The sequence below is a fragment of the Molossus molossus genome, unplaced genomic scaffold (genome assembly GCF_014108415.1).
Source record: "Molossus molossus isolate mMolMol1 unplaced genomic scaffold, mMolMol1.p scaffold_m16_p_14, whole genome shotgun sequence".
In the NCBI taxonomy this organism is placed as follows: domain Eukaryota; kingdom Metazoa; phylum Chordata; class Mammalia; order Chiroptera; family Molossidae; genus Molossus; species Molossus molossus.
Genome location: NW_023425349.1, coordinates 9,461,494 through 9,483,022, shown reverse-complemented (window position 1 = coordinate 9,483,022; position 21,529 = coordinate 9,461,494). Strand labels below are relative to the sequence as shown.

The 21,529-nt window shown below is 36.2% G+C and overlaps 1 protein-coding gene across 3 annotated transcripts in view; it reads right to left on the bottom strand.

Annotated features, from left to right (window-relative positions):
* Positions 1 to 6,756: 6,756 nt before the first annotated feature.
* SCAI (suppressor of cancer cell invasion) overlaps positions 6,757 to 21,529 on the bottom strand; it is a 126,232-nt gene continuing 111,459 nt past the window's right edge. For all 3 annotated transcript variants that reach the window (XM_036261547.1, XM_036261549.1, XM_036261548.1), the window contains 4 exons: positions 16,467 to 16,539; positions 12,725 to 12,898; positions 12,451 to 12,551; positions 6,757 to 7,619 (listed from right to left, as the gene is read on the bottom strand). In XM_036261547.1, the coding sequence (XP_036117440.1) occupies positions 7,473 to 7,619; positions 12,451 to 12,551; positions 12,725 to 12,898; positions 16,467 to 16,539 (495 nt within the window). In that variant the 3' untranslated portion in view covers positions 6,757 to 7,472. The remainder of the gene's footprint in view (positions 7,620 to 12,450; positions 12,552 to 12,724; positions 12,899 to 16,466; positions 16,540 to 21,529) is intronic.

The following is a 21,529-nucleotide window of genomic DNA, read 5'->3' as shown; positions in this document are numbered from 1 at the left end:
TTCAAATGTTTTTTTAAAAATCACATAACCTTAGTTTGATAATTAATTTTAAAAAATAACTTTAGAAAAAACATAAAAGAAATTAACAAAAAATATTTTAAAATTAAGAAATGGTGCTTCATAAATAGAAAAATATCCTCGGGTGAGGATTGAAAAAAAAAAAAAATGGTGCTTCAGTCAGTGATTAACAGTGTTATGCAGAAATGAAATTCTTCTCAAAAGTCAACATTAAACCAAATAAGTGAAAAATACCAATTTTAGCTTAAGAGAACATTTCACATCTACAGATAGAAATATTTCTATGGCACCAAAAAAATCAGTTATATTAATACATTTATCTTTACCCAATTAAGGGCATGCCCCCTACATCATCTTCTGACACCCTTCTCTTCAATGGGATTTCATTCACACATCAATTATTTTTCTTTAAACACAAGGCATGCTTAGGAAGTCTGTGTTTAAATACTCAGTGAAGCTGGGACATCATGTAATGTTATGTTTTGAAATTCTAGAGTGAGGAAGACAAACTGCCTTAAAAACTTTTTCTGTTTTTTTTTTTAAGTAAAGTGGTCATGGCCAGCCGGTGTGGCCCAGTGGATTGAGCATTGTCCCATGGACTGAGAGGTCCCTGTTTGATTCCCATCAGGGCACATGCCTAGGTTGCTGGCTCAATCCCCAGTAGGGGGCCTGCAGGAGGCAGCTGATGTTTCTCTCTCCCATAGATATTTCTCTTTCCCTTACCCTCTCTCTCTTTAAAAAAAAAAAGTAGTCATAGTATCCAGGAAAGAATGGGAGATCTTGCACAAATAGGTATAAAGTATCAATGTCTAAGAGTACAGGAGGCCCAGAGGGTGTGGCTCAGTGGTTGAGTGTCAACCTATGCACCAAGTGGTTGCCTGTTCAATTCCTGGTCAGGGCACATGCCCAGGTCGTGGGCTGATCCGCAGTGGGGGGGCGTGCAGGAGGAGGCCAATAGATGTTCCCTCTCATCAATGTTTCTATCTCTCTCTTCCTCTCTCTCTAAAAAAAAAAAAATCAATAAAGAAAAAAAAATTTTTTTTTTAAAGAGTACAGGAGAACAGGGAGAAAAGACTTGGTTTTTCTTATATAACTGAAAAGGAACTGGCTTTACAACTGTTAGAGTCAGAGGTCATATTCACAATGTCATTCTCATCTACTGTATTTATTGCTGCCACTCTCCTCAAATCAATGTCCACATTGAGCCTGAGTCAGTTCCATGAATTTTAAATAGCATAATATCTTCTCTGCTACTCTCCAATTTGCAAGAAATGATTTGGTGAACAACAAACACGATGGACGTTTTCACTGACTTTTCAGAAATCGTACATTACCAAATCTTAATATTTATTACTTTATTTTAAATTTAAGACTGTAATTGAGAAGTGCTATGAAGAGTTGACTGTTTTATTAAAAATACAATGAAGAGCCCTGGCTGGTTTGGTTCAGCGGTTAGAGCGTCGGCCTGCGGTCCTGAGAGACCCAGGTTCGGTTCCTGCTAGGGGCGCGTACCTCGGTTACAGTTTGTCCCCGGCCCTGGTCGGTTGTGTGGGTGGCAGCCACTCGATGTGTTCCTTTCACATCGATGTTTCTCTCTCTCTCTCTGTTCCTCTCTCTCCCTCCCACTCTACCTGAACAAACAATGGAAAAATGTCCTCGGGTGAGGATAAAAAAAAAAAAAAAAAATACAATGAAGAAGCAAACGTAGTATTTTGGGGGTGGTAAAATTGACTCCTGACTCTAACTTCTCTCTCTCTCTCTTTTTTTTTGCCTTTTTAAAAAATAGACGTTTTTATTGATTTTTCTTAGAAAGAGAGGAAGGGAGAGAGAGAAACATTGATGTGAGAAACATTAATCGACTGTCCTCATGCACGCCCCCTACTGGGGATTGAGCCCACAACCCAGGAATGTGTCCTGACCCGGAATTGAACCTGGACCTCTCAGTCCATGGGACTGCACTCAGTCCACTGAGCCACACCGGCTGGGCATCTAACTTCTCTCTTTAAGATAATTTAACGTTGGATCAGGTAGATTTAATCTTCTGAAGAATTATGGGGTAAACAGTTTCTTTGCAGTTATAGCTTATCATGCAAAAATAACCTCTACTCAATATCTGTGGTGACTGTATCCAACTATATATTAAACATCTTTTACACGCTTCCATGCAAATAAACATGCCCAGTGAAGACAGGAGTAACTGAACATTGATACTCTGTGATATTTCACAGGTTCACACATTGGCACTGTACATAATTATCCTCTTATCTCCCCCACCTGACATCTTTGGTAGAGGTTTGAAGGCCCAGATTTTAGAGCATACCATGCACCTAATATTAAGAATCCTACCTCATGTGTGAATATACCATCAATTTACAGAACACAAGTGGTCTCATAGAGACAAAGAAATACAACAGGAGGCATTTTATTCACTGGAAGCATTTTCTCAGATGAATATACTCGTGTATCTTTCATATGCAACCCCAATAAGAAAAATCTATAGTCAGAAATGCCAAGACAGTGCTAACCTGATCACAGCTATTGTAAATATAGATTAACAACTTCCTGTTCTCAGTAAATTCCACCCCACCTAGCCTTCCCCTAGCTAATGCCCCCTTTTCTGCTTCACAGAAACATATAAAATGAGATATATCAGTGAAAAAAAAAGTTCCAAAATTAAAATTCAGTATCAGGTATTAAAATGGCAACTAGAAACATAGTCCCCATTTAAAGGACATTTCCCTACCTATTTTGAAATGTGATCAAAGTAATTTTTTCCGCACTCCCTTGATTCTTAGTATAAATACTTTACTATTCAGTAATAATACTCAACTATGGATCAAGAAAATAAAGGACTAATATAGCTTAAGAACCTGCTGGTGTCTCAGTTTCACATACTTAGGTTTTTCAGGTTTACATCACTAACTTATCAGTTTAAATGAAAACTGGCAGATGATTTTAAAGCTAAGAATATCCAGCTTTCTGTTAAGATCTTCGTATCCTAATTTCAACTCCAAATCAACCCATTTTACTCAAACACAAGCCCCTCAAAATAGAGGCTCATGAATGAGATACAACCACAACCTAATTATAGCAGCATGAACAGTGCCACTATGATGTCCTCATAGAACTTAAATAAATTCAGCCCACAATGGGTATGGGTATATAATACACATACTATATCATTGCATACCAATATATTTACAAATATGTACATATATACACAAAGTGTACACAGAGATTGCATTTAGCGTCATAAAAATATACACATGCCATTACAAATTAGAATTTCAAATAAATAAAGTCAACAAAAGAGCCCTCAATGTAAATATCTACACTCTCCAAACACATAGGAATATATATACAACTAAAAATTACCAGGAGATTCATACCATTCATATTAAGATAAAATCTTTTTACTCACTTAGGGTGGGGAGGTGGTTCTGAATCACTGGCAGTAGCCAAGTTTGCAGACCTTCGTACCTTACTGTATTTCCAGTCAAGAATGTTCTCTGTATATCAGGCTAATTACAAGTCTCCGCGGATAACTTAAGTACAAGATTTTTCAACTGGGTCCAAACCCCTTGTAAGAGACATAAAGTTACTAAGTCACACAGGTCAGAGATTACACTTGAAGAATGCCACCGAAAGTTCCATAACTGCTATATGAAAAAACAGATGGTTGATTTTCCCTTTACCTCAATGAAATTCAGTTCAATCACCACCTAAATCCATTTCAGGGAATTCTATTGAAAGAACAAAATAAAGGGCAGAAGCCACAAGTGAAGAAAAATAAAGCCCAGATCCTATATCAGAAAATTTTCAGTCATGACTAGATTGCACTTTGCCTTTATAATCTCAAAACATTTCAACGCTGTGAAAGTATAAAGGGTACAATAGATTCTATGTGCTTTGAGAGGTTTTGAGAGCACCACTTCCTAAGAGGAACACACACACACACACACACACACACACACACACACACACCCCATATCCTGGCTAAAATCAAAGACAAAATGTCTAACTTATGGATTTTTTAATTAATAAATAAAAAATGTGCTAGGGCTGACTAATTTACTGGTTATAATATTTAATATGAAAAAATACTATAACCTTTGTGCCAAAATAGAAATCTCTAATTATTTCTTTCTTCATTATAGAAAACAACCTGAGCTACTGGAAAGACTGGGCTGAGATCAGGAGATCTGAGTTCTAACACTATCACTGTGAATAACCTGACAGTTTTTTGTGTGTTTTTTTTGTGGGAGACTGGGGATCTTAGATTTCTCTTCTGTAAAATAGGGAAGATAGGTGCTTTACCAACTTCAGAAATACACAGGGGTAAAGAAAGATAAAATAATTCTGTTGTGCTTAATTTTGTTTTGTGTATAACTGACTTCTTGCAGTCTTATACTTTCTATTTTGTTTACAGTGATTCTTAAGAGAGGTGAGAGACTGTATCAGAATCTCCAGGGGGAGTTTGTGCAATTTGAAAACAAAGAAGTGCCCTTTCCTATTGCTTTGCATTGTTCTTAATTCCAATATTTAAATTGCTATGAATTCTAAAAATAAATAAATAAAGGGCTTAATATTTTTATGTTTATAGAGAAGTGTGCACTGAAAAAATGAGATTCTTTGCCATTGCCACCATGAGCCCATTGGGTGATTGTCCTTTTTACGTTTCTTCTTCCTTGATTAAAGTAACGCCTTAAAATGTAGAAGCTGGGTAGTGGGTACAAGAGGGTTCACTGGGTTCATTAATCTCTTTTTATGTTTAAAACTTTCACAATAAAATAATTTTAAAAATGGAGAGAAAATACAAAGAAATATGAAGTGTTTGCACAAATGTAATCTTTTCAATAAGGCCTGCCCTCGTCACTCACTTCAACATTGCTCTTTGCCCCAAACCAAAGGGAAAATTTCCCTTACCATGCTCTACCATTTCTTTATACTACTTATAATTTACTAACATCAATTTACTTATTATATTTATTGCCTGGCTCCTCCTCCTAGAATGGAAGCTTCATGAAGACCAGAATTTTAAGTCTGCTTTGTTTGCTTCCCCTGTGCTTGGAACAAATCTGGGGTATAGTTGTAGTTCAACACACATTTTTTAAAGGATGAATGAAACAATAGCTTAGAATTTTCTAGCAGTTTTCCTCTCAAGATTACTTCAGTTCACCTTTACATTTGTAACTATCAATGAGGAATTGCACTACTATTAACTGAAGAAGCATCATCTAAACTAGTTGTGACAAGACCCCTTGTTCTTAGACAAACATTTTTAATCACAAAAGCTCTAATATTTCAGTAGAGTTTCTCTCTGAACCAGTTTCTACAACAACTAAGTGGGACCCAGATATTTATTTGAATAAAAACTAGCTAAATATGATCTAGAAAAGAAAATGTTGTGTACACTAAATTCAGGAAAACTAGTTTTCCAGGTAGCAGAGGTGCAGAAATCAGTATCTTTTGGAACCAAGAGTACAAATTATAGAACCACTGAGTTAGGACCTTAGGCCAACACCTTCATTTTACAGATGAGAATGCTAAAAAGCAGAGATATGAAGAGACCTGCCAGGGGCACAAAGCTAGTTACCAGGACAGCCAGGATTAGAACTCAGGCCTCCTCATTCTCAGACCAGTGTTCTTTATGCTGAACAGGTGAGATAAAGCTCAGGATATAAAATATTTTAAGCATCAGAGAACAGGAAAAATTTTTTGGGGAACGTTACTGGCACAGAATTTCTGGACAACTAAAAGAAGAGGTCAGACAACTAAGGCCAGTCTTGCTGGAGTCTAGGTGAACACTGAGGAGACAGGAAAGCTATGAGGTTTATTAAGGGACTGAAGAAAAAGGGAAAGCAGTCTATCTGATAATGAAAACCCACTAGCAAAGGTCATCTCTATCCAGAATAACTTTCCCAAAACTTTCTGAAATAATGTTTAAAAGAACAAACAAAAATAATTTAAAAATGAATAAAACACCACAAATCGCCCAAAATCAACAACGTCTTCAAGACTTCAGATGAAAAATCAGCAAATTGGAATAGGTATATGAATAACTTAGACTCAAATAATTCCCTATGACAGAAATAAAAAACCAAGTGAAAAATATTACAGTAACATCTCCCTAGGGACATAGGAAAGAGGCACCAAAAGTAATCACCTCATTTCCCCCGGGACTGCAGAGGTAGAATGTAAGCCCACACAGAAAACTAGAAGAGCTTTTGATTCATAACTTTCTGAACTTGAATTCTGTGGAGTCAGAAGTGTGTGTGTGTGTGTGTGTGTGTGTGTGTGTGTGTGACACACACAGACATCATAGCTAGTCTAGTGCCTGTGAAATTATGAAGGGGATGACAGGGAAGAAAAACCTTTATATTATACACTGAGTCCTATTTAAAATAATAAAAAACATGTGTATGAATATAAAATATTAAATACAAGAAGTTTTAAAAACATCTTATTGCCAAATGCAAAAGCAACTTCCACTTTAGGTTTACATAACATTCAGTTATCCCCCAACTAAAATGAATATCTCTGACTCTGAAGTCTTATAAACTTGAACTATGCAAAAAGATGACAAAGTCTGTACTGTATACCATGAACTTCAATCTACATAGTCTTCAAACCTGATCTCATGAATGAAGAATTACAAGAGAATTCCTACTGGAAATACTGTATTATAAAATTGACAATTTGATTTTTAAGTGAAATATGAAAAGTTGTTCTTTTTCATTCCAGCACTCAAAGACTACAAAGAAAACAAAATATGCAAACATGTCTCATAATAACACAGGACTCACACATTCCAAATGATATTTATCATTCTTAAGACCCCAGTTAAAGCTTTTCCTTTCAGACGCAAATCAATCTTACACAGTTTCTGAAATTCTGACAATATTTAAGCAAATCAAATGATTTCAAGAACTGTCTCAATTATACTATTCAGAGAATCACATATTTTTTACCTACTAACTTGGAATGAAAGGAAATACTATGGCAAGACTCTGTTCTTGATTTTTAGTAGTCCATGCTGGCTAGTTTCATCTCTGTGAACAATTACATATTTTCCACATCCACACGTGTGAGGTCCAAGTTTAAGAGTTGGATTTTCCTCATTATATAAAAATAAATAATTTACTCTTCGCAGGGTGAGAACAGTGACTATCTGAATGGCGGATTAGATGCTGGAGGAAAGTATTCATACCTCAAAACCAAAAAAATAAAATTTCTCAAGATTAAGCGAGTTTTTTAAAAGACCCGAAAGATTACATTTTAAAACAGTTACCCTAAAAGTTTGAACAATGTTTTCACTTTGTTTTTAAAAGGGTGGGCCTAAATTAAAAAATAAAAACGAAGTAACACCACTATGTGTCTGTCATCATGTTAGAAAACGGCACCATTTAAAATCTGTGGCAAATGAAAAAGGGTTTTGACAAGAGGGTTTTTGTTTAATAGTCATCTATGGTGTTTTCAAAGAACACGTTTCGAACATCCAGAATGGATGCCAATTCCAAAATGTGCTTCTGGAGATGAGGGTTCTCCACTGTTTCATCCCTTGGCAGTTGTGGATAAGATTCTGGGTAATTTCGTGTTTCCTAATAGGCAAAGAAGAGAAAAGTCAAGTTTTATAGTTTAATGAAAGAAAATTATAAACATTAACATTACTGTTAACATTTACAATATCAAGGAATAACATATATTTTTCTCTTTCATACTGGTATGAATCTTACTGGTGACATATTTTGTGAATATATAAAATTGTTGGCATTTCAGCATTTTGACCTTAAAAAATGAAAATTTCATATTGTTTAACCTAATCTATTAATTTAGTGAGTTAATTCTCTGGACCGCAGGCTGACTCTCTAACCGCTGAGCCAAACCGGCCAGGGCTAGTAAGTTAATTCTCAAATATTACTGGGGCCAAACATTTCTGGGCACTATGCTATACTGTGGAAACCATATAATTTCTACTTGTTTGGGCAGAAATCCTAGCATATTTCAATAAGTATTTGTTAAATGAATAAATGAACAGATTTTTAGCAGAAATTAAAATGAGAAAAAACATGAGAGGCACTGAGAAGATCAAATTAATGGCCTTCAAAATTAATTACAGGAGAGGGACATATCAAAATGACTAGGATTTCAGGAATGGATGACTTGAGAGGAGATTTGGGAACAACTGAGAGAAAAAAAAGATAAAAAAGAGAAGATAATTTGGGAATAGGAGAAAGCTTCAGGTTTTAGGTACATTTTATTTGTGGTAATAGGGTAGTACAAATAGAACTGCTCCTCAATGAGAATTTGAAACTTTTGGGCTGTCTCTCAGAAGACAAGTTTAAGTAGTATATGTAAACACTGATATAATCTGCACGAAGAGAAATATTAAAGCCCTAAAATAGATGAGATTTCTAAGAATATTAGCAAAGAGTAAAACAAAGAGTTCCTCAAAAGGGAGATGAAAGTTCAGAAAAAGAAAAAAACAAACAGAGCCCTGGCTGGTTTGGCTCAGCGGTTAGAGCGTCGGCCTGTGGTCCTGAGAGACCCGGGTTCAGTTCCTGCTAAGGGCATGTACCTCGGTTGCAGTTTGTTCCCGGCCCTGGTCGGTCGTGCGGGTGGCAGCCACTCGATGTGTTTCTTTCACATCGATGTTTCTCTCTCTCTCTGTTCCTCTCTCCCCCTCCCACTCTATCTGAACAAAAAATGGAAAAATGTCCTCGGGTGAGGATAAAAAAAAAAGAAAAAACAAACAGAAAATGAGTAATAAAAAAGAAAAAAAATTCTGTAATTCTATGAAAGCAAAAGAAGAAGATTTCAAAAATCAGGTAATTCTCAGCTGGAAATTCTTCATTTGGTAATTTCTATGGACCATAATTTGCCACACATTTAAAATTTCCTGAAGAAATAAGTTACTACTTTTTTACATATCTCACACAACAGCTCATATATTCAAATGTCAGTTCTATCTCTCTATTCCTGTAGGCCTCACTTATTACACATTTCAAAGGCCAAATTTTTGTTTTACTATACTAACTACTATAAGTGATAAAAATAAAATGTTCAACCCCCTCAAAAACAAAAACAACCAAGGACTACTGTAAGCTAACAATTCTCTCAGCTCACACAGGGCTGGGAGATGTTTTAGTTCTGAGCAAACATCCTCCCAGACAGGAGAGTATTTGTTGAAAAGGGACATATGAAAGAGACCTCAAAAGAATCACTCTTCTTAGTTTTAGGCTGAAATGTTCCTAACTATCTGTTAACACTACTCTAAATCCACCCCTAATAAGCTTAAAAACAAGCTGTGAAGTCTGGCTGGTATGGCTCCATGGATTGAGCATCATCCTGTGGACTGAGAGGTCCCAGTTCGATTCCTAGTCAAGGCACATGCCCGGGTTGTGGGCTCAATACCCAGTGGGGGCCTGCAGGAAGCAGCTGATTGATGTTTCCCTCTCATATCTAGGTTTTTAACTCTCTCACCCTTCCTCTCTCTAAAAAAATCAATAAAAACATATTAAAAAAAAATACCACCAAGCTGTGAAAAGATCAAACAGATCTGCAAGTAGGTTCGCTCCAGCCAGAACAAAGTCTAACATTCTTTATAGAAAAACAATAAACTCTAGAATTCAACATCATAAAATTCACAATGTCTACAGTTTAATGAAAGTACTGGGCATACAAATGAGAAATATGAGACCTATAACTAGTAGGAAAAACAATAAAAATAAACCTATAAATGATAAAGAATATAGTATTAGAAGATAAGGACTTTACCTATTACATATACATTCAAGAGCACAATGTAAACATAAAAATAATGAAATAAATGAAAAGTATTTAAAAACCAAATAGAACTTTTAGAGATGAGGAAAATGTAATCCCTGAAATGAACAACTAAATAGACAGGTTAACAACATATCAGACACTACAGAAGGAAACATTAGTGAACTTGAAGATTTAGGAATAGAAACCAAAACAGACTGAGAAAAGACTAAAAAAAAGACCAGCCCTGGCCGGTTTGGCTCAGCGGTTAGAGTGTCCGCCTGCGGTCAGGAGAGACCCGGGTTTGGTTCCCGCTAAGGGCATGTACCTCGGTTGCAGTATGTCCCCGGCCCTGGTTGGTCGTGCGGGTGGCAGCCACTCAATGTGTCCCTTTCACGTCGATGTTTCTCTCTCTCTCTCTCTCTCTTCCTCTCTCTCCCTCCCACTCTATCTGTACAAAAAATGTCCTCGGGTGAGGATAAAAAAAAAAAAAAAAAAAGACCACATCAGTAGCCTGTATGACAATATTAGGTTGTCTAATCTATGTGTAATTAATGTCGCAGAAGAAAAGAAAGGGGAGAGGAAAAAAAAAAGGGGGGGTGGGCAAAAGTAGGTTTACAGTTATAAGTACATGGGACATTTATTATTGTATTATTTATTAATTATTGCATTATTCATTTGTATTATGTAAACCTACTTTTGCACTCCCGTTTTGAAGAAATAATGGCCAAAAATATTCCAAAGTATTTAAAAACTTTAACCCACAGATCCAAGATGCTCAATGAAACCCAAGCAGAAAAAACACAACAAAGAAAACCATATCAAGGTACCTCATAATCAAATGATCAGAAATCAATATAAATAAATAATGATTCATAAAGAGATGCAAAAATCCATAATGAAATATTAGCAATCTAAATCCAGCAACACAAAAGGATAACAATACATGACCACAAAATACATTTAACCCAGATACACAAGGTTGACTTACTATTTGAAAATCAATCAATTCTATTCATCATGTTAGAATTAATATATATCAGATTAATTAATGCAGACAAAAAATATTTTACAATCCTCTATACCCATTCCTGATAAAACTCTCAGAAGATCAGAAATAGAAGGGAGCTCAGGTATCCATGAAAAACCAACAATTAACATTACATTTTATGGTAAAAGACTAAATGCATCAAAAAGTGTGATAAAATTGCCCTGGCCTATTTGGCTCAGCAGTTAGAACATTGGCCCCCAGTCCAAGAGGGTCAATTGCAGTCAAGGGCACATACCTTGGTTGCAGTTCGATCCTGTGTGGGAGGCAACCAGTCAATGTGTCTCTCTTGCATTGATGTTTCTCTCTCCCTCCCACTCTATCGGAAAATCAATGGAAAAATATCCTTGGGTGAGGATTAAAAAAGAGAGAGAGAAATAAACTGATGAATGGAACGAGGGATGGATAAATGGAAAGATATATAAGAAAGCAAATATACCAAAATGTTACTAACAGAATCTAACCAGTGTATTCACTATACAATTAGTTACCATTCTAAAATTATATTAATAAAATGGAATGTACATATTTTAAAATTATGTATTTAAATTTAAAGTTACAAAAGCTGTTTAAAAATATCCAGGGGTATTTGAAAAAGAACCATATGTTACTTATGGAAGTGAAAAATATAATAAGTAAAAATTTTTAAACCTCAGTGAACAGTACTATGTAGTCACCTGAATACACAGAAAAAAACAAACTACTTAGAACCAAGCAGACAAAAGACTGAACACACTCTTCATCACAAAGAAGAACACAGAATAACACACAAAAAGTCACTCAACCTCAGTAGTCCTGGAAATGCAAAATAAAACCACCATGAGCCACTACTTTACACCCACTTGATTCACATGGACTATATAAAGTATGGCTGTTGGCAAGGATTAGAGCAACAACAATTCTTATACACTGCTAGCACCAGTGTAAATTGATACAACCACTTTACAAAATGCTTGGCATTCCCTAGTAAAGTTGCATATGCCTAAATCATCTGACCTCACGTTCCACTATTAGGTATATTCCCCAGGAAAAGTCTTATCTACATGTACCAGAAAAATGATAGAATAATTTACTGTGGTGGTGTTTATAATAATAAAAAACTGGACACAACTCAAATGTCCATTATCAGTAGAACAGATGAGTAATTTGTGCTACATTTATCAAATAATGAAACCCTATATAGCAGTGAAAATGAATGAATGAAAACTATAGCTGGTCATCATCATGGCTCAATCTCAGGAATATAATAGAGTGAAAAAAAGCATGTTGTAGAATACATAAAATATGGATCCATCAATATGTTGTGTAGGAATATAAATACATGTGGCAAAACTTTAAAGAACAGTGAATGATAATTATGAAAATCAGGATTTTAGTTTCGAGAGGAATACAGGATTAGGGAGGACCTACAAGGGTAGAAAATGTTCTACTTCCTAAATTGGGTGGTAGGATACTCTCAGATGTGCCTTATTTTTTCCATCTTTAATACTTTACATATTAATTTGTGAATATGATTTTGGACCTATTCAAACTCTATTTAATACAGGTAAAATATAATAATACATGATGGTTAAATATCTAAAGTGGTCAAACTGGTCATTAAAATATTCTTTGCCTACCCGAAAAATCTTGTGCATCCTCATGGTGGCTGAACAAAAGACAAATCTTGTGAGAAGCAAGCGAAGAAATTCATCTCCAAAAAACTGGAGGAACGCCTGATCTGCAAAGAGAAAAATGGTGACAGTAAAAAGATGCTTCCAAGAGGAAGAGAAATTCAGGAAACCTTTTCAACATTCGTCTCTTCAACAAATACCTCTAAAATTCAAACCATTTAAACAACTTTAAATCATTATAGTGCGTTCCGTTAAGTGTGCAGTTAGATTAGTAGGGTACCTATTGAACGTGAATGGGTCAGTAGCTGGGCAATATCGCGGTTGATTTTTCGAAGATATTCTTGACACTTTTCCCATAGGCCTCTACGCATGCTTGACAATCCAGAGACAAACAGGAAGGCCATTAGAGGATTGTTCAAAAAGAGAGTGAAGAGGCTACCTCGTTGAGATTGATCTGTAATAACAAACATGTTTTACATATATATATAGAAAACAGTTTTGCAAAAGAAAAGAGATGCATTTGAGGAACATTTTAATATACCGATAATGTATAAAACTAAAGCTATGTCATTAAATCATAATTCAATAAAGTAGATTCTGCAAGGAACTACAAAAACATATCCCAGGTTCTTTGCTTTCTGCTGAACTAACTTTAGAGCCTAGTAAACTAAAGGGAAATAGAACATAAACATATTCCTTTGCCTTTTTCCCTCCAACAAGTTTTATCCAAATACAGCAAGGTCTGGATCACAGGCAGTTCATGATAGACTTCTCTGATGAGTTCTAGGATGGCCAGCCTTTTTCACCCTCTTGTGAGGTATTCTTTCTCCACCTGTCTGTTAAGTGTCAATCTTTTCTTTCTTTGACCTGATACATTGCTGATCTCACCTACTCCTATAATCTTGGTTATCATGTATATGCCTACTGATTCCCAGTTCTCTATCTGCAACCTAGATGGATCTCCTTAGGGCTGAAACTGTGTTGCCTTGCAGTAGCTACTGGACACTTGAAAAAAAAACTTAAAATGTGACTGGTCCAAATTGAGTCACACTACAAAATATAAAATATGCAGGGATTTCAAAGCACCAGTACAAAAAGACATATAATTAACATTAATTTCACCAGTTTCTTTCTACTTTTAAAAAAATGTGGCTACTAGAAATCTTAAATGAGAGAGGTGACTCCCATACTATTTCTACTGGACAGAGTTGCTCTAGACTACTATATTTAACCTAACTCTCAAAGGTAACTCTAAACTCAACATGTCAAAAATTGACTACAATTTCCCCCCTTTTGTTATCTTATAAATCTACTTGTCATTCAGTATTTTTGGTATCTTTGGCCAGAAACCTGAAGTCCATTCCTGCCTCCTTCCTCTCCCTTATTTTCTCATCATCACCAAGTCCTACTGGTTCTCTGGGCTATTATCTTTTGAAGCCAGCTAACCAGCCACTGTCCTGGTTCAGCTGCCAGATCTCTTTATTTCCATCAATGCTCCTGTCCAATTCATTTTATATAAGGTTAACTGAATGCTCTTTCATGGTACTGCTGTTTAAAAATCTTTTGATGGCACCCCATTGTCCTCCATTTAAATCAGGGGTGGGGAACGTCTGGCCCGTGGGCCGTATAAGGCCTGAGAAATCAATACCAGCTAATGTCACACGCCTCACCAAATTAGCTGACCAAATATAGCACGCTAATTTTTAAGTTGATAATTTTGTATGGTCCAAGAATGATGTTAAAATATCCAAATGGCCCTTGGCAGAAAAAAGGTTCAGTCTCACAATCCCAAACTCTGCCCTTTAACTGGCAGGAACTACTTATAATTTCTCTAAATGGTCCATAAAATCTCTCATCTTAGAGCTCTTATCTCAGGGCTCACATGCTGTTTCTCCACTAGAATACTCATTTTCAACCATTTCCAGGCCCATCTAATTCTATGTATCCTTCGACACCACTTTAGACATTTCCTGTACTTTCTTCATTCTCAAAAGCAGATCAGGAGTTCCTCCAGTGCTGCACAGACTTCCTCCTATGGGACACTAATAGCATCGCCAGTAACTGTCTGTTAGGTTGTCTGTTTCTTCTACTAAACAACTGGCTCTGTGGGAGACATAACTGTCTGGTCACAGTGTTACCTCCAATGCCTAGCACTGTATCTGACAAATAAATGTTGAATGAATGAAGTAACTCTTGGGTAAAGAGAAAACTATAGACTGTAGATACCAGAGGAGCAGAAACCTGATGTGACATTCCAAATACTTAGGTATCTGCTAGGTTTGTGCCCAGAGAGGGCACATTTAGGACTTGGAGGTCTAAGCTTCATAGCACAAAAGACAGGATACTGGACTGAAAAATACTAAGCACATATATTACAACTAAACATATTAGGAATAATGATAGTTGGCACATACTGAATACTTATTATATACTTGGAATTATTTTATGAGGCTGGTACTATTATTATCTCCATTTGATAGGACATAAACTGAGACACAGAATGGCTAAGGAACCTTCCAAGGTCACACAACTAATAAGTGGGGGAGTTGGGATTCAAATTTAGTCAGTTTGCCTCCAGAGTATGTGTTTTTATCCTATACATACTGAAGCCCTTCAGACCAAATATTCTTGCTATTAACCCATTAGATCTTGCAATTTTAACCAAAGCTGCCTCTTGATAGGATAAACTGATAACAAAAAGTACTCTCAAGTAACTGAAAAGGGTTACATTTCTCCAGAAATGATAAGCAACAGGCTAACAGAGTCCTCAAAGCAGGAGAATTTTACCGTTGTTTGAAGGTAAGTTCTATCCCTTAGTAAATGGACTTTTGGATACAGGAACTTAGTATCTCTACATGTTTTTCCCTATTAAATAGCAGAACTTACCTTAAAACAACGGTGAAAAGTCTCCAGCTTCTCTCAGGCATTCAAATGCTGACCATCACTTCCTGTGTCAAACTATGTCAGCAGACAGGACTTCTGGCTGGGAAGTAGCAGTAAAATGCCATCTCCCACAGAGAGACATCAGCACTATTCACAGTCAGGGAGATAGTGAAATGGTGACAAGCACGGCTAAAACAGCGGCAAGGTTTGTTTAGTATCTTACCTAGTTAATGGCTGGGTGTTGGAACCAGACTGCATGTGCTGCCAGTTAGGGATAAATTATTACTGCTGTGGTTTTTTTACAGCTAACTAGTATTATACTTTTTAAAAATATATTTTTTAAATTTATTTTTTAGAGAGAGAGGAAGGGAGAAGGAGAGAGACAGAAACACTGATGAAAGAGAAACATCCATCAGGTGCCTCCTGCATGCCCCCTCCAGGGGATCAAGCATACAACCTGGGCATGTGTCCTGACCGGGAGTTGAACTGGCAACCTCTTGGTGCATGGGACAATGCTCAACCACTAAGCCTCACCGTCTGGGCTAGGGATAGATTATTAAACGTCTTTCATTTCTTATTCACCTGAGAAATGGCCAGAACATTGACCTGTCTTTCTGGCACACTGAGAAGAGGTTCTTTTATTTGAAAAACACAATAAGGTAAAATGTGAATAAAAGAAACCCTTTACGTTGTGCCAGTCAGGTATCCCAACTCTTAGGCAGAGACTGAGTAGTTTTCTTGACCAGAAACCTTACAGTCTTAAAAGATGCCTAAAATATGTAGTCAGTGATACAGGAAATCATGCCAGATGGAAGAGGACAAGCTCACCCAAACAGACAGCTGCATAACAAATTTTAAAATTCACAAATCATGAGTTCCCCAAGAGCAAGGGACCAAAAACACCCTTTTCTCAGGAACGCTTTACCACTTCTTTGAGAATTATCTCAAGGCCTAATGGCAGCACATTAAAGAAGTCTGGTGGTTGGCAAGACCTCTGGATTGATTTCAGATTGACATCTGCCATATTAAACACCATAAATCCACATGTGATCATTATAGGTGGGAAAACAAAGATTATTCAAAATGTAGACAGTGTTTATTTGTAACCTATGGATATAAGAGGGAATGATAGAACATACCTTGTAAAGCTTTTGGATATGCTGTAGGAGAAAGCAAGCAGACTAGTGGCTGTCCAAATAAGTTTGTGAAATTCTGTAATATATAAGAATTTAAAAAGTTCATTAAAGGTTTGACCACAGATAGTAATTTTCCGAAGCACATCATCAGTGTTTAGATTGGGTTCTTTGATTCATAAGCAGCTGCAGAAACATCAGTAACAGCTGAGGAGACTGCATTCATGTATAACTACCATGCATAATAGGCTTTTTAAAAATAGTGACATTTACTAAGTGAACTATTGATGTTAAAAATAAAGGCATAGATATGGTTGCAGGGTTACAGGGAGAGATCATCTGTCCATCTACCAAGAGGCCACCCACTGGGCAACATACACTGATAAAGGTGCATTCACAAGGGTGAATTTTCCAAGATCTAAGGTCTGGTTCTCAGCCTCACTGGCTCTAAAACCTGAGTTACTGGTCTGTGAAGAGTAGAGCCATCTCTCACTATGAATTGTATTAACTGCTCACACAGAATGATGTATAAAACCAGAATGTCAATGAGTTCATTTACAATGAGAATTAAACTGACACTCAAAAAATACTCTTTGCATGACTTAAGGATATCCTTTCCTTAAAGGCAGATTTACATGGGAAGTAAAATCATAAACTATTTGGTAAAACAAGATAAATAAAACTAAAAGTAAACATAAGATGTGAAAATAACAAAAATTAAAACACCCTTGAGTCATAAAAATAAAGACGGAAGAAAATGGAAAGATATACTATGTTCTTAGACAGGAACCCATTCTAAAGATATCATTACACTAATTGATTAAAATTTAAACCAACTAAAAAAAAAAAAAAAAATGGCCAGAGTTTTTTTTCCCTGCCCCTGAAAAAAAAAATTCTAAAGTTCAAAAGGAAAAAGCAGATTAGCCAGGAAAACTCTGCAAAAGAAGAGCCGAGAGGGAACAAGACTCATCAAATAGTAAAATATACTTTAAAGCCTCAGTAATTAAAAATATGTGGCCCTGGCAGAAGAATAGGCAGAAGACCAATGGAAGAGAATGGAGAGTCCAGAATTAGATCCCCAAACAGGACTGAATATATATGATAAAGATGACAGTTCAAATTGGTAGGAAAAAATGGATAGCTATGTAGAAAAAAAGTAGGCTCCATACTTTATACCATACACTAGGATAAAATATGTCAAAGATTTAAGTGCAAAAACTTAAATAATAAAAGTGTTGAAATATAAGAGAGTAAGGGTTATTTTTGTAACCTAGAAGATCTTCCTATTATGATTATGATTAATAAACCCAGTCACAAAAAATCAAAGGCTTGTACACAGTAAAATACTGCATAAACTACATCAAAAGCTGAATGATGTTCTGGGACATATATCTGCAACTCATATTACAAGGGATTAATCTCCTTAAATAGAAAGAACTTCTCCAAATATGTAAGAAAAAGTCTGCCAATAGAAAAATGGGTGAAAGATAAAAGAATTAATAGAAAAGGGAATACAACAGGCTCAAATGTATGAAAGATGCTCAACCTTACTGATAAGAGAAATAAAATCAAAGCTACACTAAATCACCATTTTTTAATCTATTAGTTGAGCAAAAATGCTAAAAGTTTGAAAATGTATGCTACTGGCAAAAAAAAAAAAAAGAAAACAAGCATTCATATGTAGAAGTACATACTAGCACAAACTTTTTAGAAGACAATCTGGCAGTATCTATTAAAGTCAAATGCATACTCCATTAACACAGAAATTCCACAACTAGGAGTTTACCCTATCAATATACTCTCAAAGTTGTAAAATAACATAAGCCTTAATTCATTCCTTGCAGCATAGTTAATAATAGTAAAGGACTGGAAACAATCAAATGACCAGCAATAAGGGACTGGTAGAATAAATGATGGCACAACCATACCACAGAATGCTATGCAGCTATAAGAAAGAATGACATTCTTTATGAATGGATGTGGATAGACCGCCAACGTTTCTTAGTAGTGAAAAAGTAAACTACAGAGCAGTTGTATATGGCATGTTACTACCGTTTATATAGTGAAGACTTTTAAAGACTATGTATTATATATACATTTAGAATTTTTTTCTAGAAGGATAAACAAGAAACAGACAACATCGATCACCTACAGGGAGAGATAGTAACAGGGTGAATTGGGTGTGGGAGAAACAAAGAGAATTCATAATATGCCTTTTTACAATTCTGTGACTTTGTAAATATACTATCAAAACAAAAAAATTTAAACAATTTAATTAGAAATTTCTCGCAATGAAAACAAAGGGAGAGTTGAATACTATTAGGGTGCACCCTCCAGACAGGCAGCTGGAGGCATTCTCCCACTGCAGAGTCTCCTGGGTCCTCGGCCAGGACACTCGCTCTCGGATAGTGCTAACACTACTGTTAACTTGTGTCCCAAGGTTTCCTTTTTCTTTGCTTCACTTGCTGATCAACATCTCTCCTGATTTTTTTTTTTAATCCTCACCCAAGGACACTTTTGCATTTTATCTTTAGATAGAGGGGGAGGGAGAGAAGGAGGGGAAGAGAGAGAGAGAGAGAGAGACGTGGATGTGAGAGAGACATCGAACAGTTGCCACCCACATGACCCCAACGGGGGCCAGGGACAAACCACAACCAAGGTACATGCCCTTAGTGGGAACTGAACCTGGGTCTCTCTGATCCGCGGGCCGACGCTCTAACCAATGAACCAAACCAGCCAGGGCTCTCCTGATTTTTTAATACTGTGTAAAAAGAGTTAGCATAACAAGTCTGATTGCTATCCGTTGAAAGGCCTGCTTACAAGGTTGGCCCTTGGCTGGCTTCTGGGATCTTAGATTTGGATGAGTTCCCATCATTAGCAGAACTGATAAGAGCGGTTCACTTTGCCTAGACTGTGCAAACAAGATGGTTTATCCTGAACATCTGCTTTCTTTATGGGAGAATGGCATTTGGTATGTGCCAGGCACACAGTGCCTACATGATCAGTCCCCAATACACACCCTGGGCACTGAGTCCCTCATAAGCTTCCCTGGAACACACTTTGGCTGTGTTGTCTCAATTTGTTGCTGGGAGGATTCGAGAGATCCTGTGAGACTTCACTGGGAGAAAACTCTGGGAAGTTTGAGCCTACTTTTCTCTGGACTTCATCTTATATGCCTTTTTCCTTTGCCAATGTTACTCTGTATCCCTTTTACTGCAATATATACACTGCAGCATGACTATATGCTTAAACCTGAGTCCTCCTAGTGGAGCACTAAACTGGGGGTGATCTTGGGGATTTCTGATTCCCTTCTTTCAGATTATATTTAAATTTTAGGTCTGGGAAATAGTAACATTAAGTATGCTCCACATGTTTTAACCCATTCAGTAATTAATGTTATAGTTTAACTCCCAGAGGATAATCTTATTTTATTTGCAAGTTTTGGGGCATGTCTCATAATTTTGCCACATATACGGATTATATGATTCAATGCTGATACATTACAAAAATGACAAGTATATGTAAATCGATTATATATTGAAATTTTAACTTGTTATACAGCTCATACATAAGATTGCTATTGATTTTTGTACATTGACCCCATATCTAAATACTTTGCTGAATATGTATACATACTAATTTTTTTATGATTCCTTTGAATTTTCTAAATATAAAATCATATAATCTACAATTAATAATTCTCTCTTCCCAATATTTATACCTCTTGTCTAGATAACTGTTTTTTGTTGTTGTTTTTGCTTTATTTGGGGAATATTATAAAATTCTGGTCAGGACTAAAGCAAGATCAATCATAATGATAATAGGAGGCATTCTCTTTTTCTTGCTCATTTTAATTAAGAACATTTTCAGTGTTTCTTACTCTAAGTACAAAGTTGGCTACAAACAGAAACGCTTCATCATAGGCTGAGCTTTTTGTTTTTCACTAAGAATGAGTACTGAATTTTATTAGATTTTACAAATGACGATTGAGATAAGCATGTGATTTTTACTTATCCTGTTAACACAGTATATAACACTGATTTATTTTCATATACCTAACCTTCATGTATGATTCAGATACTCTTTTGGAATATTATTCTATTAATAGGTCCATTTACTAGAATTTAATTAAACTTTTTCTAATCCATAATGATAAACTGATTTGGGTAGAGTTTTCCTTTGTGTGTGCTATTTTTATCTCAAGTAGTGTCACCATAATAATTCCTATCACTTACTGATGCTACTTTTCAAGGACTATCCCACGCTGCTCCGACCTAGCCTATAATTTTTTTTTTTTTTTTTTATCCTCACCTGAGGACATTTTTCCGTTTTATTTTGTTCAGGTAGAGTGGGAGGGAGAGAGAGGAACAGAGAGAGAGAGAGAAACATCAATGCGAAAGGAACACATCGAGTGGCTGCCACCCGCACAACTGACCAGGGCCGGGGACAAACTGCAACCGAGGTACGCGCCCTTAGCGGGAACCGAACCCGGGTCTCTCAGGACCGCAGGCCGACGCTCTAACCGCTGAGCCAAACCGGCCAGGGCCTAGCCTATAATTTTAACAATCCTGTAAAATCAGTATTGCCAACCTATTTTACACAAAAGTGAAAAGTGGCTCAGAAAAGAACAAGGACATGTTCAAGGTCACACAAGTGTCTTTTGGCCTAATTACTATAGAATGAATTGGACAGTTCCGACCTTTTTCATTGCTCTAGAACTGTGTATTTGATTCTGAAAGTTTAAAGTATTTATTAGTGAACCCAAAAGGGCTTGAGGCTTTTTTGTGGGGAAAAGAAGATAACTATGATCACTTTCCTCTATTGCATACCCTGTGATTAGGCTTTTCCTTCTTACGGCCATTAGATTTTTCTCCCAGGAAAGTATCTATTTAACTAAGACATTAAAATATCTTACAACTTCAAAACAGTACATAGTGTCCTTTTTAAAGATCTCTGTTTTTCAACAAATACTCACTGAACCTATGGATTAGACACTGTTCAAGATGCTAGGAATATAGCAGTAAACAAAACAGATTTAAAAAAACCCTGTATTTCTGGAGCTATTTATT